Source organism: Vanrija albida (genome assembly GCF_041260175.1).
Source record: "Vanrija albida strain AlHP1 chromosome Unknown contig_7, whole genome shotgun sequence".
Taxonomy (NCBI): Eukaryota; Fungi; Basidiomycota; class Tremellomycetes; order Trichosporonales; family Trichosporonaceae; genus Vanrija; species Vanrija albida.
The window spans coordinates 1,172,860-1,188,075 of record NW_027191426.1 but is presented as its reverse complement, the minus strand read 5'-3'; the positions used below and the strand labels follow the sequence as shown (position 1 = coordinate 1,188,075).

Genomic DNA, 15,216 nt, shown 5'->3' with positions numbered 1-15,216 from the left:
AGCAACCCCATCTCGCCATCCCATTGCACACCCAAGCCTTTTAAACTTTGGGCCGCGCACTCTTATCCGTGCTTTGGTCCGCGCGCCCCGCCCTGGCCGCACTCGGCCCTCGACCTTTCCGCGCAGACCATCAAGCACGAGCACACATCCTCGCCTCAAACCAAGGCTTCTGCACATCCTGCACGCGGCTCGTCGTCGCCGTCGTCTTCGTACCTTCGCCCCCACCGGTCAACCTAATCCGCTCGGCGCTATCATCTGACCGGTACTGGGAGCGTGCTAGACAATGTCCGGTGAGCTTCCATCTCCAACCCCACAACTCTTGTTGCCTCAAACAACGCATCGCGCGCGACCTGTAACGCTCGTCGGCGTTCGCTTGCTGGTTCCAGTGCAGCGCAAGGTCTTCCCCCTCGCTTCCATGCGACGTCGCACCAACACGCGGGCGTGCGGACCCCATTGAACGCCACCACACGAAACTCTGTTACTGACCGCCCTGCCAGACTTCCCTTTTGTCTCAGCCACGTCAGCCAATGCAATCATCTCCGAACTGCGCCCCACGATCCTCTCGTCGTCTGCTCTTGGCCATGTCAACGCGATCCTCGATGAGGTGCTCGTCTCCATTGTCGAGGCGTCGGATTCTCTCAACCCTGCAGACCTGAGGACCAAAGGCTTCCCCGCAGTCTTTGCCGAGACAGCTTCCGAACACGCCACGGTCGGTGCCCTCGGACGCGCAGCCATCGGAGAAGCAGAGGTCGAGATCCGCAGCTGGTACGAGGCGCACCCTTCCGCCCGCGATGGTTTCCGCGGCTTCTCACCACGAGGCCATGGCAGAGGCTTAACCGAGGAGGCTGAGCGGAAGAAGACGCCATTCCCCCTGGCAGAAGCCATCGAGCTCATGCGGCTCAAGACATCTTCCTTTTCCGTGAGTCGTCGTTAGGGTGGGCGTGTCTGCCACAAGCAAGCCGATGTGCGACCGAGGAGGCGCACGGGCGGCAGTGTGGCAGACGCCGATCACGAGCAAGGAGGAACCGTGGCTCTAACCACACGCCCAGACCTTTGCCCCTGAGGCGACCCCTCCCCAGCAAGATGTCGACAGCACCTTTGGCCTCTGGCAACAAGCAGGTGGTGACATTTCTCAAGAAACGGTATCCCCGGCTGCTTTGTGGCTCACCGCCGTGTTAGAGTAGGTGTGACCGCGACGGCTTCCAGCTGGCAGTGGTCCTGACAAACCCCAGACACATTTGCGAGCACATCTTGTCCAAGTTGACCCAGGTTCTGGGCCGCGACTGCATCTCAACGACAGCCGACACGGCCGATCTCTATACAGCAATATGCGAAGACGACAGCGTGTACGCCCTCTTCAAGCGGTTAAAGGGTGGGTGACTGCAACCAGGTCAAGGGATCTCGTGCTGACACTTGCCCTAGCTCGAACAAAGCTGGAACAAGAAGCCAGAGGAATGGAAGGCCCCAAGCGACCGTTTCGCAGCACAAGCGGTCCTTCACCGACCGTGGAGCCCTCAGTCCCACTCGACGGCTCGTTCGCCTCACTACCAGCGGCAAACCGTGAAGAGTACCGCCTGCATAGAAAGTATGGCAGCACAGGCGCCCCCGCTGCAAACCGCCCAGCCAGCGAGCAGTTCACACGGGTGCCACTGGCAACGAACGGCAAGCCACCACCAGTGCCGTCTTCGGGTGGTCAGCACAAGAGAGCGTCGAGCGTTCTCAGCCTGTCGGCAAGACAGATCATCGGCGCGTGGCAGCAGGGACAGGACGAGACGGACAAGAGCTCCAAGCGCCTCTCTGTTGACCAGGCGGAAGATGACTTTGACGCCTTGATCCGCAGCGGGGAGACGATGCGTGTCAGCTTGACGCCAAGTCGTCTGAGCACCTTCGATGTGAGTTGGACCGTAACGGAGATATGACGGTAACACTGACCCCTCTCAGCCTTCCTTTACAACTGCGAGAAGGGACAAGAGGAACAGTGCTGCCACCAGCGACTACATCTCGGCCGTCCAATCATCCAGCGAGTCGTCTTTGTTATCCAGCAACAGTACGCAAGCCAGCACCGCTGAATCCGGCATGGTCACGGGCGCAGCACCGCGAGTAGGGGCTGGGCGCAGCCTGTCTGCCGCAACGGCCAAATCTGGTACTCATCGCCGTTCAACCATCGAAGAGAATGAGGAGGAGGGAACAAGCGCTCAGCCGGCGATTGAAACGCTCGCAGCGGAACCACAGGTGTACGGCGAGTCCTCAGCCGCAACTGGGTCATCCTCCGGCTCGGGATCTGGCTCAGGAGGCACCCAAGTCGACACGCCAACACCCCGTGGCTCCCTATTGCGGCTTCCCGCAACCGCCGTTGCGTCCGAGCCCTCCAGCTCGCCTCATGCATCGCCTGGCGCCGTGCATGACTCACCCCGCGCTGCCAGCGAAGGTGCCGACGACAACGCAGGGCAGCAGACAGTTCGTCTTCGTGCAAAACCAGCTTCCGTGCGTGACCGTGGAAACATGGGCGACCTGGCCGACTTCCTCAAGAACACGCAGCCTGTCGAGTACATCAAGGGCAAGGCCCCGGCGGATCCCGCACCTGAAGCGTCGTCTTCGTCGTCGTCGTCGACACCAAAGGTTCAGGTCAACAGCACGCCTATGGACCACCTGCCGATCGAGAACATCGCCGTGAAGAAGAAGGGACCTCGGTTCAAGTCGATCATGTCTCGCATGTCGGTCGGAGCACAGAAGAAAGACAAGAAGGAGGATGACCCGAGTCTCAAGGCCTGGGCGGAGAAGACCCTCGTGCCCTCGCCCTCCAACCAAACGCTAAAGTCGCACGGGCTCAACGGCAGCGACAAGTCTCAGTTACGCAGCAAGAAGTCTGCCAGCAGCTTTACCTCGGCGTCAACGTTAATGCCGCCTGCTCTGTCACCGGCTGCCTCGATCGAATCCGGGGGTTCATCCGTGCCTCTCACGACCCGCGAGGTGCTGAGAAAGCCATCTCTGGTCCGCAAGTGGGCGGCTCAGGTGACAGCCGGGGAGCCCAACCGGCGCCGGAGCCGTTCACCTCTGATGCCCAACTCGCCCATGTTGGGCTCTACGGAGGAGCGTGACGGTGAAGCTGAGCAGGTCGACACGTTGACCGAAGAGCCGATGGAGTCCGATGAGGTCGGCCTAGGCCTCGGCTCGCCTGCTGTTATTCGCTCGCGTGCGGCCAACGGCCACATCAGCACGATCGAGGAAAGTGACTATTACGAGGAGACTCTTGGCACCGCCGGAACAAGAGACACGATTGAGACGAGCGCGACGCTGGACACCATGGCGACGATCGAGACGATGGACCGTGGGCCGCAAGGACCCGAGCAGGCACTCGCAGCCTTGACAGCCGCGTCCAAGACGAACTCTCCAGCAGAGTCGCCGTCCACACCAGACGAGAAGTACCAGTCGTCCCTTCTGCCGAGCAAGTCGAACAAGAGCAAATCGATTGGATCGCGATCGATTGGATCCCGCCCCTCGTCGCTCATCTTCTCGAGCTCGGTGCAGTACGCCGACAAGGAGGACGTCGACGAGGACCGGGCGGCAGGTTCAACGCCAGACGCGACGTCCGCAACCGAGTCTCCCTCCCTCGACTCTGTACCACCCGCCTCTGCTCTTCCAGCCAGGGTGTCGACCAAAAAGGCACGCTCTCGGCACTCGAGCTACGCGTCCCTGTCTCGCCGACCCGAGCCCGTCGAGCACGGCAAGAACTTTGTTGACGTTGCCGACCTCGTGCCCCTGCGGCAGCTCTTGGACCACGCGACCACTGCTCGCGAGTGCCAGCTTCTCTTGGACGCGATCCTGAGCCAGCTCGGCGTTCCCCGTGGCGAGATCCTCGGTGGGACGGTCGCGCGGCCGGACGACCGCGTCGTTGCGTGGCTCTTGTCCGGCCGCGAAGGACCCGTGGGCGACATTACGCCCGTGCACCCCAAGTCGCACTCGCGGGCGTCGTCGTACGCTGGCGGCCACGGCCGCACGTCGTCCAAGAACCACATGCCCACCAGCCGGAGCGCGAGCAGCCTGAGTGGCAGGCGCCGCATCACAACCGAGCTCGCCAACAAGAACCTCCCGGCGCTCCCCCCGCCCTCGCCGCTCGGCGAGGAGGCGCCGGTCCTCACCCCAGTCACCACGGCGCCGGTCACCAAAGCCTCTGCGCCCGCTACGCCGGCACCCGCCACGCCCGAACCTGCGTCGGTCACCAGGACCCCTGTCACTTCGCCCCCCAGCCGCAAGCAGCCTATCGCGATCGAGATCGGCGCCACCGCCGGCGAGATTGACGCAGCGAGAAAGGCAGACGCCCGACGCGCCCGGCGCGCGTCGGCGCCGCTCATGAGCCCCAGCCCCGACCTCGGCTTGAACAACAGCCCCAAGCTGAGCACCGGCCTCGAGGTGCCTTCTCCGCGCATCTAACGAGCGCGACTTTTAATGTCAAACTGTCACAAACAATCTGAGAATCATCTAGGAAGGATAGATCTGTATAGACCTGGCTTCACCCAAGGACATTGGGATGTAGAGTATTTGCATTTGGTATGCATACCGTAGTACTTGAATGCTCGGGCGATGCGTAGGATACAATGAATGGGAGGAGGGTCGATGCTGTTGAACTACGCCACGAGCGCGGCGTCGTACGCGAACCCGTGACCGAAGCCGAGCTTGATGGCAAAGTCTGGCGAGCGTGAGTTGGCCGCGGGGTCCTGCGGCGCGACCCAGTAGTCGTCGATGATGGGGATCTGGAGGAGGTTCATCTGGGCGTTAGGTGACTGGCCGACAGAAGCACCTTACCTTTGGCGTGATGACGACCATCATGTTGGTCTTGACCTCGACCCAGTCGGCGCGCTCAAACGTGAGCGGCTCGCTGGCGATCATGATGATGCGCTCGCGCTTGTCGGCCTTGGTCATGCGGTAGAGCCCGGCGGCCGGCTCGTACTCGTCAAACGAGGTGCCCGACGAGAAGAAGAGGGACGAGGCCTCGGATGTCCGGCTCGAGATGTAGCGCGTGGCCACGACCGTGTGCCCGTCCGACACGACAAAGTTCATGAGGCTCGGGCCCGTGATGCCCGCCTCTTTCGAGAGCTGGTTGATAAACTTGATCGTCTTCATCATCGCGTCTGACAGCTCGCGGTGGGTGAAGCTGCGCGCGTGGGGGTCTTTGAGCTGGTGGGTGAGCTGGAACCCGTTTGTGACCACCCACCATTGACAGAAAGACCATGAACGCCCACTCCGAGTCCGTGTACCCCGAGGGGTAGAGGAACAGCTCCTCTGACAGCGACGCCTGGAGCGCGCGCTTGATCTTGGGGAACGCGTTGATCTCGCCGTTGTGCATCCACATCAGGCGGTCAAATACCCAGGGGTGGCAGTTGTCCTCGCTCGCTGAGGCGCGTCAGTTGAGCAAGGAAGAGATTCAACTCACGCGCTCCGCTCATAGTCGACGCGCGCACATGGGCAAACACGAGCGGGCTGCGGATCTTCTCGGCCAGGCGCGTGAGGTTGGCATTACTCCAAGCCTTCGTCGTCAGCATATGACGAGCCACGCCGCACTCACCGGAGAGATCGACTTGAAGACGCACGGCCGCTCGCTCTCAATCTCCCGCTCGCGCTCGCGCAGCGCTGCGACCTCGGCGGACCGAGCTTCGTCCTCGACCTGGGCCGTAACCGCGACAGGGTCGGGGAGCACGGCCCCGTCTGGACGCAGGCCCTCGGGGGTGCCAGTCCGCAGCGTGGACGGGCCCGCCGCCGAACTTTCTGGCACGATGGGCAGCTGGGGCGGTGGCGATATTGGCCTCGATGACGGCGTCGACTCGACCCCCGTCGCGTGCGGGTGCGAGTGTGCGGCTGCACCGGACGCGTGCACCGTCGGCTCGCTCAACACGGGGTCGTACCACCCGATGCCGAATCCGTCGGCCTGAGGGGTCAGCTCTGAGGACAACGCAGTTGCAGCTGCTCACATTCATCGGCCGGCTGCTCGGCAGGCGCAGCTTGGACTCGAACGCCTGGTTGGTGATACTGTGCCGTGGGCGGGTGACGAGGTGCGAGAGCTGGATAGGCTCGGCGCCCTTGTACACGATCTGGAATGTAAGCTGGGGGCTAAGTCACGGGGGGGGGCAGCTCACAAAGCGGCACATGCTTGCTTGAGGAGTGGGCGAAGGGACGAGCAGTACAGAGGAGAAGAATCAACTATTGTCGAAATTGCCAGCACGCAATGTCGTCTTCCTTTGGCGACTCGGTGTCGTGTGAGAGAGGGGCGGTGGTCACCGGACTAGATGAATGCGGCAACACGCGGCTGGGCAAGGTGGCGGGTGGAAGGGGCAACTGGTTGTTATCGGGGTGGAGGGTGGCCGAGTGAGTCTGGGCGAGCGCTGTTCTCGGAGCCGTTGCTATGAGGACAATGTTAAGGTTGAAGACTCAAGAGTCGAGTAAGATGGTTGAAGGAGCAGGCAGAGCAGAGCAGAGCAGTCGTCGTTGCTTGGCACTTGGACGTTGTTCGAGATCGACGCCGCCCGTCGTTCCCGACGACTGTTGTCGACTCGATCGTCATCATCCAATACGCCATTTGTTATGGATTGGACGTCAGGGAAGGCAACTCGTTTGTAATTGGATTACAACTTCGGGATTACCACTAGTCACGTGACTTTACCCCGCAGACCCATGCGGGGGTCTGGATCTCGAGAGCACGCCAGCGCGCGCGCGGCGTCGTGGCCAGCGCCGGCCAGCGCGACTGACCACTGACGCCTGGAAATAACAGCCAGCCAGCCAGCTCGAGCCAACGACGATTCCACACACCCCCTCTCTCCTTCGTCAGACTCACCTCCCCCCTCCCTTCTCTCTCACCCCCACAACTCAGTCTTCGGACTCGTCGGTCTCTTTCATCATGTCTACGCGCGCGGTGAGTACGGCTCAGCTGGTCGTGTGCTGCCTCTGACCTGTCCCAGATTGTCAAGTGTAAGTCTAAGGCCGAGGGGCAGATCCACAGACCGTGGCGATCCCCAAGCTATGCATGAGCCGCATCGTACCGCGAGCTGCTCAGAGGCCCTCACTACTCCTGTGTCCCCTCCCCGCCAGCTCACACCCCCAGCCGTGCTGTCTGGCGACACTCTGATCGTGCGACCCAAGGAGGCGCCCGCCAAGGGCCAGGCTGCCAAGGAGCGGTGAGCTATCAACCCCTTCAGCTCGCTGATAGCAGCGTTCTTCACCTCGCCGGACTCACTTCGCCGCGTGTTGGTACGGCTACCCGTGATGACGAGGTAGGCTGGGGTCGGACATGGGACGAACACAGCCTGACACACACAGCCCTTCGCCTTCCCCGCCCGCGAGTTCCTCCGCACGCTGCTCGTGGGCAAGGAGGTCGCCTTCACGATCACGCACTCTCTCCCGTCTGGCGGCGAGTTCGCGACCGTGCTCTCGGCGCCTCCGGCCCCCGGCCAGCCCCCGCAGGACGTGGCCAAGCTCGTCGTCTCGGCCGGCTGGGCCAAGCTCCGCGACGCGGACAAGGCTTCCGAGGATCTTCGCAATGCTGAGGCCGAGGCCCAGGCCGCCGGGCGCGGTGTCTGGTCGGCTGAGCCTGAGACTGTGCGTAGCGGACGTGCGCCCACGCGCTGACATTTCGCAGCAGCGCACCGTCGCGTTCCAGATGCCCCTGGACCCCCTGGCCTTCATCGCCGAGCACAAGGACAAGGAGTTGGACGGTGAGCTTCGACTGCTCTAGACAAGCTAACATGCAGCCATTGTCGAGCAGGTTCGTAACGGCACCGAGCTCCGCGTGCGCCTGCTCCTCGACGACGCGAACCACCAGTTCGTCAACCTTGTCGTTGCTGGTGCCAAGAGCCCCCGTGCCGGTACCCAGCGCGACGGTGAGACTACTGGTGCCGAGCCTTGGGGAGAGGAGGCCAAGTTCTTCACAGAGGTCCGTCTTCTTCAGCGCCTGATCAAGGTTCGCCTTCTTTCGGCCCCTGTGTCGCTCGGCGCTTCGCCTCTTGCTGGCCCTACCCCTGGTGGTCAGCTCCCAGCTCCTACCGCTGGTGCTAGCTTCATCATCGGCCAGGCGTAAGTTGGCTACTTTTGCTTAGCGTTTTGTAGCTGACATACCCAGTATCCACCCCAACGGCCACATTGCCGACTTCCTCGCGGCCGCGGGCCTCGCCAAGGTCATCGACGTGAGTAACCATGACCAAGGAGAGCTCCCTCCCTAACCTCATAGTGGCACGCGGGTATCCTTGCCCCCTACGGTGGCCTCGACAAGCTTCGTGCGGCTGAGCGCGCTGCCAAGGCCAAACACATCGGCCTGTGGACTGGCGCTCCCACCACGGCGGCTGGAAACGGTGCCGCTGCTGCTGCCGGTGGTGCCGCCCACACGACCAAGGGCCAGGCCTTTGACGCGACTGTCGTTCGTGTCTGGGGTTCTGACCAGCTTAGCATCGTTGCCAAGGACGACAAGAGCGAGAAGGAGCGCCGCGTCCAACTCGCCTCTGTCCGCGGCCCCCGCGGCTCGGACGCCAAGAACACATACTACGCTGCGGAGGCCAAGGAGTGAGGTTTGGATCCAGAACGAACTAACCTCCCAGGTTCCTGCGCAAGCGTCTCGTTGGCAAGGTTGTCCACGTCCTCGTTGACTACGTCAAGCCTAAGGACGGCGAGTATGAGGAGCGGGAGTGTGTTACCATCACCTACGGCGGCGCGAAGAACAACATCGCCGAACAGCTCATCGAGAAGGGCCTTGCTACTGTGCTCCGCCACCGCCGTGACGACGAGGACCGCTCGGCCGAGCTCGACAAGCTCATCATCGCTGAGCAGACTGCGACGACTGAGACGCGCGGCATCCACTCGACCAAGGAGGTGACTCTTCCTCGCATTGTCGACGCCTCTGAGAGCGCCAGCCGTGCCGCACAGTACCTTCCCTCGTGGAAGCGTGCTGGCAAGCACGCTGCTGTCGTTGACTTTGTGGCGTCGGGCTCCCGCTTCAAGCTCCTCCTGCCCAAGGAGAACGCCAAGATCACCTTTGTGCTCGCTGGCATTCGCGCTCCTCGTACCGCTCGTGCTGGTACCAACGAGAAGTCGGAGCCGTACGGTCCCGAGTCGTACAAGTTTGCCGCTCGCTACCTTCAGCGCGACGTCGAGATTGCCTTTGACAGCACGGACAAGCAGGGTGGCTTTGTCGGCGCGCTCTACGCTGGCGGTGCCAACGTGGCTGTCGAGCTGGCTCGTGCGGGTCTCGCCAACGTCCATGAATTCACGGCCAAGCAGCTGCCCTTCGGTGCTGAGCTCCAGGCAGCTGAGGAGGAGGCCAAGAAGGCCAACCGCGGTGTGAGTTGCATTGTTACGTTTGTCTCTAACCCACCAGGTTTGGTCCAGCTACACGGGCGAGGAGGTCGCGACTGTTACGGATGACAAGGCGGCTGTCGCCCTGCCTCCGCAGTACCTCGATGTCTACGTCTCTGCCGTGCGCGAGAACGACCCGTTCTCGTTCTCGGTTCAGGTCCTCGACGACAAGAGCGCTGCGTCGCTCGAGAAGCTCATGTCCGACTTCTCGTTGCACCACCGCAGCCCTGCCAACGCCGCGCCGGCCGGCTTCAGCCCCAAGACTGGCGACATTGTGTCTGCCAAGTTTACCGAGGACGACCGGTGGTACCGCGCCAAGGTCAAGCGCTCGAGTGCGCTGAAGAAGGAGGCGCAGGTGTACTTCATCGACTACGGCAACGAGGAGACTGTGCCGTTCTCGCGCCTCCGCCCTCTTGACGCCAAGTTCAAGTCTCTGCCTGGCCAGGCGCAGGAGGCGCGCCTGTCGTTTGTCAAGCTCGTGCCGCGCAGCAGCGAGTACGGTGGCGAGGCGTGGCGCTTCTTTGGCGAGCTGGCCGTCGGCCGCAAGCTGGTTGCCAACATTGACCAGCGCGAGGGCAACCTGCTTCACCTGCGCCTGATCGACCCGTCTGACCCCAACTCTGCGTCGGACCCGCTTGCGTGCATCAACGCGGACGTCGTGCGCGAGGGTGGGTGAAGTCGCGCCGAGTAGTGCTTACCCACCAGGCCTTGCCACGCTCGACAAGTCGCTCCGCTACCTCCCTGCGTACCCGCAGATTGTGGCCAAGATCAACCAGGGTGAGTTGAGGTGGTGGTGCGACGCTGACGTGCAGCTACCGAGGGCGCCAAGGCGGACCGCCTCGGCATCTTTGAGTTTGGCGACGTGAGCGAGGACTAGCGGGGGGAGCTAGGCATAGGGGTGTAGGCAAGTAGTCAATCATATGAAGCATGGACAGGCATTGCAGATAGTTGCATGGACCGTTGCAGCTAGTTGCATTACACGGTGTCTAGCTCTGGTCTGGGCCGAGCTCGTAGTGGCGCTGGAGGACGCGTTTTGTGAACTGGCCGAATGTCTCGCCGTCGGGTCCGATGACATCGTCGACGTCGGGCCTGGGGGCGTGCGTGAGCTGACAGGCCGCCGCAGCAAGCTTACTGGAGGAAGAAGGCAAAGGTCTCGCGGGACACGTCGTCGGCGCCCGATCCCCCGCTCACAAAGTGCGGCGTCGCCGCGAGCTTGCCGCCCGTCAAGAGCTCGAGCGCCTCGCCCATCTGGAACGCGAGAGCGTCCGGGGGAATCTTAACCTGGACAGCCTCCCCCCCGCCCCGGGGGAAGATGTACAAGCCAGCATCAGCGCTGGGCGGGGGCACGGGCGCGCCCGCGGCGTCGAGGTACATGGCCGCACAGAGGCCAGTGAGGAGCGAGTGGTCGAGGTGTGTGCCGCACAGGCTGTCGGCGCGGGCCTGCGCAGGCGCGGGGTAGTAGTGCAGCAGGCGGGCCTTGTTGGCCTTACTTTCCTCAATGAGCGCGGCGATCGACCTCCCCTCCACCGCGACGAAGGCCTCGCACGCGCGCGCGAGCGCCACGCCCACCGAGGCGACGAAGCGCCCGAGCGCCTTGAACGCGGCTTCGAACTCCTCCAGGCCCCCAATGCCAGAGGGCCACACATTCCCGGCATAGTACTCTGGATAGCGCGCCCTCTTCTCCGCGCTCACGTCCGGGAGGTCGAGCAACGGATTGGCATAGTAGCTCCCCTTCGCGGTGTCTGCCACCCCGTTCATCACTTCCGCGCCGTGGCTCCACCCGAAGGCGTAGGCCGTGGCCGGGCGCGCGAGGCTGTCGCGGGTCTCGGGGGGGAGGTTGCCCAGCACGTGGGCGAGGTGGAAGAGCTTGCCCCGGAGGGCGGGGAAGGCCGGCGGCAGGTCTGGGTGTCAGCTAGGAAGGGGGACGGACGCACCGGTGATGAAGATGGCGCCGAGGGCGCCGGGCGCGCTCCCGAACGCGGAGGCGATGCTCGCCTGCACGCTTGCGGGGTCGTGCAGCAGCGCGTCGTATGTGATCTGCACTGCGGCCATTGTGGTGGGTAGAGTAGAGTCGAGCGACGCGACGGCTTTGACAACTTCGACGCGACCACCTCCACCGCGTGGGCTGGGTGCCCCACATGGTGCAACTTGCTCCGGTGTGGCCGGACGACCACCGCCAGCGACCACCCCACCAACCACCCCGCCAGCGACCACCAGCCCTATCCCACTGCCCATTACATTCTATGCTACAACACACCCCTACGCGCTGTACGACGCCCACTCGCGGTCCTCGGCGAACATGCGCCAGTACTGCCAGTCAGCTCACCCCTCACACCCAACTCACCTCCAAAACCACGAGGAAAAAGTACGCGTGCATGTCCGACACGCTGCGTCCGTCAGCGGCACCCCCAGCCCAGACCCACCGCCAGTGGTTGTGCACAAACTCCATCGCGTTCTTCGAAATCTCCCTGGCCACGTCGTCGCGCCCGGCCGTCGAGCCGTCCGGCGCGCCCCGGAAGTAGGCCATGATGTCGAACACGTCAGAGTAGTCGGTCTGGATCGGCACGTAGTGGTACCACGGCACGAGGATGTCGTTGAACCATTCGGGCTGGGCGTCAGGGCCCCACCGGCGCACTCGGCACTCACGAAAGCAGTGCTCTTGAGCACGACATTGTTGCCAGATAAGAGGCGGCGGAAGCGCGAGCTCCAGCCGTTGCCGTCGACGTCGATCACATACTTGTACCTTGGCTCTGTTAGCAACGCTGCCAAGCCCACGACACCCCACTCACAACAGCCCCTTGTTGCCACGGACCGGCTCGCGCCACTCAAACTCGTTCCGTACCTCCTCGCAGGTGCCGTCGTCGTCGCTGCACTGTACGGGTTAGCAACCGCGACCAGCAGCCAACCCACCTGGTGCGGCTTGCCCGCCAGGCCAATGTCGAACCACTCGGCCACCATCTGCTTGACCGGGTACTCCTCCACCACGGGCCCGCTGCTGCGGCCGACGATGATGGGCGCGCTGCCCTCCGTCTTGTTGTTGGCAAAGTAGTGCAGCCGCTGCCGTTGCGACTGGCGCCAGGGCATGTTCTTGTTTTGCGAGATCCCTGTGGCTGAGCCTCGCTACCTTGTTAGATGGTCCACGTGGGGGGTTGCAACTCACCCAGAATAACTTCGCGTCCGTCTTCTTCTCCCACTCGAGGTAGGGTGGGTTCTCTTAGCCCAGTTAGCACGGCCCTTGGAATTCAGAATCCAAGGTGCACTCACGATACACCGCGTCCAGAGGGATGCCGGCCAGGTCCGAGTTGCGCAGCGTCTGTAGGGTCAGAATTGCCAGAATTACTCTCCCTCGCAGCACCCACCCTGCAGACAGAGACGACAGGCGACAGTGGGTTGTTGTAGATGCGCTCGTCCTTGAGTGCAAACGCGTGCTGCGCGGCGTCAGGCTCCCCGCTCGTTGTCGCGCCGCCGTGCTCCCACTCACAAGGTCACGGAACTGGGGGTTGTGGCAGATGTCGGTGCTCTTGTAAAAGTCGGCCACAAACTTCTTCGCGCTCGCCTGCGACCGCTTGGACGGCTGCTGCTCGTCGTTGAGAACGACATCGATCGCCGACTCCTTCAAGGGCGTGTTGTCAGGGCACGCCCACTGCCACCCGTTCGTGTTGCGCATCGAGCTCTCGATGTTGCTCAGCTGGCCGTCCTGCCAGACTGCGATCGTGTCAATACGCGCCTCTCGGGTCGCCGCCAGTCGCCTCAGGCCCTCCCTCACCTTTGCCGGACCTCCCCATAGCCTCGGCGCGGTCCTGGAATGACCGGCTGCGGGGTGTCAGCGGCTTAGCACACACACAAGTTGACGTACTGCACCATGCCATTGGGGCCATCGTGAGCGTTGAAGACCATCGTGAAGGGCGGGTCCATGCTGAACATCTCCTGCGGGAACTTGGGCAGCAGGGGTGCGAGAAGAGTGATCGTGTTGCTGCGGCGTGAGCTCGACTCGGTGCAAGGCACCTACTTGCACCGCCACTTCCAGCCCATAGGACCTCCGACCTTGAGACGTCCACGCCCCCTGTCGTGCCAGTCTTTGGGCAGCCACGAGCCGTCCTCGGGGCAGGCAGTTCCCTCGTCGCCCTCGCCCTCTGGCACAAAGGTGAGCGTGAAGTGGCCGCCCTTCACAGAGCCGGCCTCGATGCGCTTGCGCACTTCCTTGGGCGACAGCGAGAGGAACTGCTCGAATGGCTTGTGGGCGAGGGGGTACATGGATCCGGCGGCAACGTTCCTGGGTACGGCCTGCTGTGTGAACTTGTACCTGCCTCGTCAGTCGCTGCCAGTGTCCCTGCTCACCAGTTGTCAAAGCCCCGCGGAGGCTTCATCTTGAACTCGCGCTCATAGTCGGCAGCGGCGTCCGCGACGTCGGTGATGGCGTTGATGCGGTTCTCAATCGCGCGGACATGCTGCTTGGCGCGGGCGACGAGAATGTCGATAGGGTGCTGCTTGTGCTTGGATGGGACGAACTCAAAGTTGCCGGCGGCATCGACCTCGACGTCGGGGTGGTCAAACTCCTGGTTCGAGGTCGCCAGCGGGTGTGGCTGGTGCTTTACTGGCTTTGTGTTGGTCGAGTCGGACAATGGCTTCTGCTGTCGTCGGACACGCGCCCGCTGGCTGGAGGAGACTGCTCCTGGCTCGGGGCCGTCGGAGGTGAGGACGGCGTGGAGGACATAGAGGACGAGCACCGCTGATAGGACGAGCAATAGCCGATTGGGCCGCAACATTGCGCGAGTAGTGTAGCAAGTAAGTGTGCGGTTAGAAGCATGACTCTGTACAACCTGCTGGCGTCTGTGCCGTGATAGCAGCCAGCCCAGCCAGCACAGCGTGTAGGCTCATTCCGCTTGGGGGCTAGTGCGCTTGGGGGGTCATTCCACGACGCGTCGCACCGTAGGTTCAAGGACGCGGAAACACACTCTGTCTTGCCTGTTGCTTCAAGCTCCCACGCCGCCACGCCGGAACCGCTTTTGAGGTTCTCTGCAAGGGCAGGCAAAGGTTCCTGAACACGCTTCCGAGCCTCGCTCCTCCCGGCGTGTGCCCGCGCTGCCGTCGAGGTGTGACGAGCTTGTCTGGTAGAACACAATTCTAATTTGGTGAGGCACAATATGTAGTTAGGTCAGTACACCGTCGGCATTCAACAGGGCAGCCAATAAGTCGGGAGGATGCGCCACTGAGCGGAAGGTTTGAAGGGCTTTAGGGTTCAGTCGTCAGCGGCATACGACTTGTAATCAGCTGTCTTACAGTTCCTACAGAGTGCATGCCCTGACCATTCAGAGATGTGCCCCTGGGCTTTACAGCTTGCCAAACATGTGCCTGCGTGCCTTTGGACAGACACTGTGCAGCAGCCGAGCGGTGTGCGGTGAAACGTTGCCGCAGGCATCCGCTGCATCCGCCCTCCTTGCGGGCCCAGATTGCGTCGTACTCCTCCTCCCGCACGCTTAATCTTGAAGCATCATCGTGTTCGGACGCTGCGCACGAAATGTGACCCACTTGGCAGCTTACATAACACGGGATGTCAACGTTCCAACCAGCATGCGAGTGACGCACTGTGGCTTAAGAAGTCGCCGCTGCCGCACTGCCTGACAGGCCACTGGGCTGACGCCCGAGACTGAAACGGATCGGCAAGCCGCCGCAGAGGGCCAGCAGGCGGACCCTGGGCGGTAAGTTGGAGTGGAGGCTCAAGGCAGACGCCGGACTGGTGACGCACGCAGCGCTCAGCATTTGTACAGCCAACTGAACCATGAACAACCTCTTGACGTTGCAACTTGACAGCTCGACCTACTTGCTCGGCCTTGAATCAACTCGACGCGGATGGTTGTACGAGCGGATTTGTGAGAGCATGAG

General features: G+C 62.7%; 5 protein-coding genes across 5 annotated transcripts; 2 read left to right on the top strand and 3 right to left on the bottom strand.

Moving 5' to 3' along the window:
* Positions 1 to 283: 283 nt before the first annotated feature.
* Positions 284 to 4,431, top strand: Q8F55_008915 (uncharacterized protein; the record flags this gene model as incomplete). Its single annotated transcript, XM_069357295.1, has 6 exons — positions 284 to 290; positions 498 to 919; positions 1,050 to 1,180; positions 1,233 to 1,372; positions 1,423 to 1,892; positions 1,942 to 4,431. 6 exons carry the CDS (start codon positions 284 to 286, stop codon positions 4,429 to 4,431), a joined length of 3,660 nt encoding a protein of 1,219 aa, XP_069205232.1.
* A 194-nt stretch (positions 4,432 to 4,625) lies between these two features.
* DUG3 (glutamine amidotransferase subunit) lies at positions 4,626 to 6,143 on the bottom strand (the record flags this gene model as incomplete). Its single annotated transcript, XM_069357294.1, has 7 exons — positions 4,626 to 4,766; positions 4,804 to 5,175; positions 5,213 to 5,391; positions 5,432 to 5,525; positions 5,564 to 5,923; positions 5,967 to 6,086; positions 6,132 to 6,143. 7 exons carry the CDS (start codon positions 6,141 to 6,143, stop codon positions 4,626 to 4,628), a joined length of 1,278 nt encoding a protein of 425 aa, XP_069205231.1.
* A 746-nt stretch (positions 6,144 to 6,889) lies between these two features.
* Positions 6,890 to 10,210, top strand: Q8F55_008913 (uncharacterized protein; the record flags this gene model as incomplete). Its single annotated transcript, XM_069357293.1, has 12 exons — positions 6,890 to 6,908; positions 7,094 to 7,166; positions 7,202 to 7,262; positions 7,309 to 7,587; positions 7,628 to 7,703; positions 7,740 to 8,061; positions 8,108 to 8,171; positions 8,216 to 8,544; positions 8,580 to 9,318; positions 9,356 to 10,001; positions 10,039 to 10,110; positions 10,146 to 10,210. 12 exons carry the CDS (start codon positions 6,890 to 6,892, stop codon positions 10,208 to 10,210), a joined length of 2,745 nt encoding a protein of 914 aa, XP_069205230.1.
* Positions 10,211 to 10,319: 109 nt separating this feature from the next.
* Q8F55_008912 (uncharacterized protein) lies at positions 10,320 to 11,385 on the bottom strand (the record flags this gene model as incomplete). The annotated part of the gene is made up of 3 exons (XM_069357292.1): positions 10,320 to 10,422; positions 10,466 to 11,234; positions 11,268 to 11,385. 3 exons carry the CDS (start codon positions 11,383 to 11,385, stop codon positions 10,320 to 10,322), a joined length of 990 nt encoding a protein of 329 aa, XP_069205229.1.
* Positions 11,386 to 11,592: 207 nt separating this feature from the next.
* On the bottom strand, positions 11,593 to 14,099 carry Q8F55_008911 (uncharacterized protein; the record flags this gene model as incomplete). Its single annotated transcript, XM_069357291.1, has 14 exons — positions 11,593 to 11,643; positions 11,678 to 11,720; positions 11,757 to 11,941; positions 11,980 to 12,076; positions 12,123 to 12,205; positions 12,244 to 12,453; positions 12,494 to 12,546; positions 12,598 to 12,646; positions 12,693 to 12,761; positions 12,815 to 13,038; positions 13,100 to 13,146; positions 13,190 to 13,306; positions 13,343 to 13,636; positions 13,672 to 14,099. The coding sequence occupies 14 exons, from the start codon at positions 14,097 to 14,099 to the stop codon at positions 11,593 to 11,595; spliced, it is 1,950 nt and encodes a 649-aa protein (XP_069205228.1).
* Between the last annotated feature and the right edge of the window lie 1,117 nt (positions 14,100 to 15,216).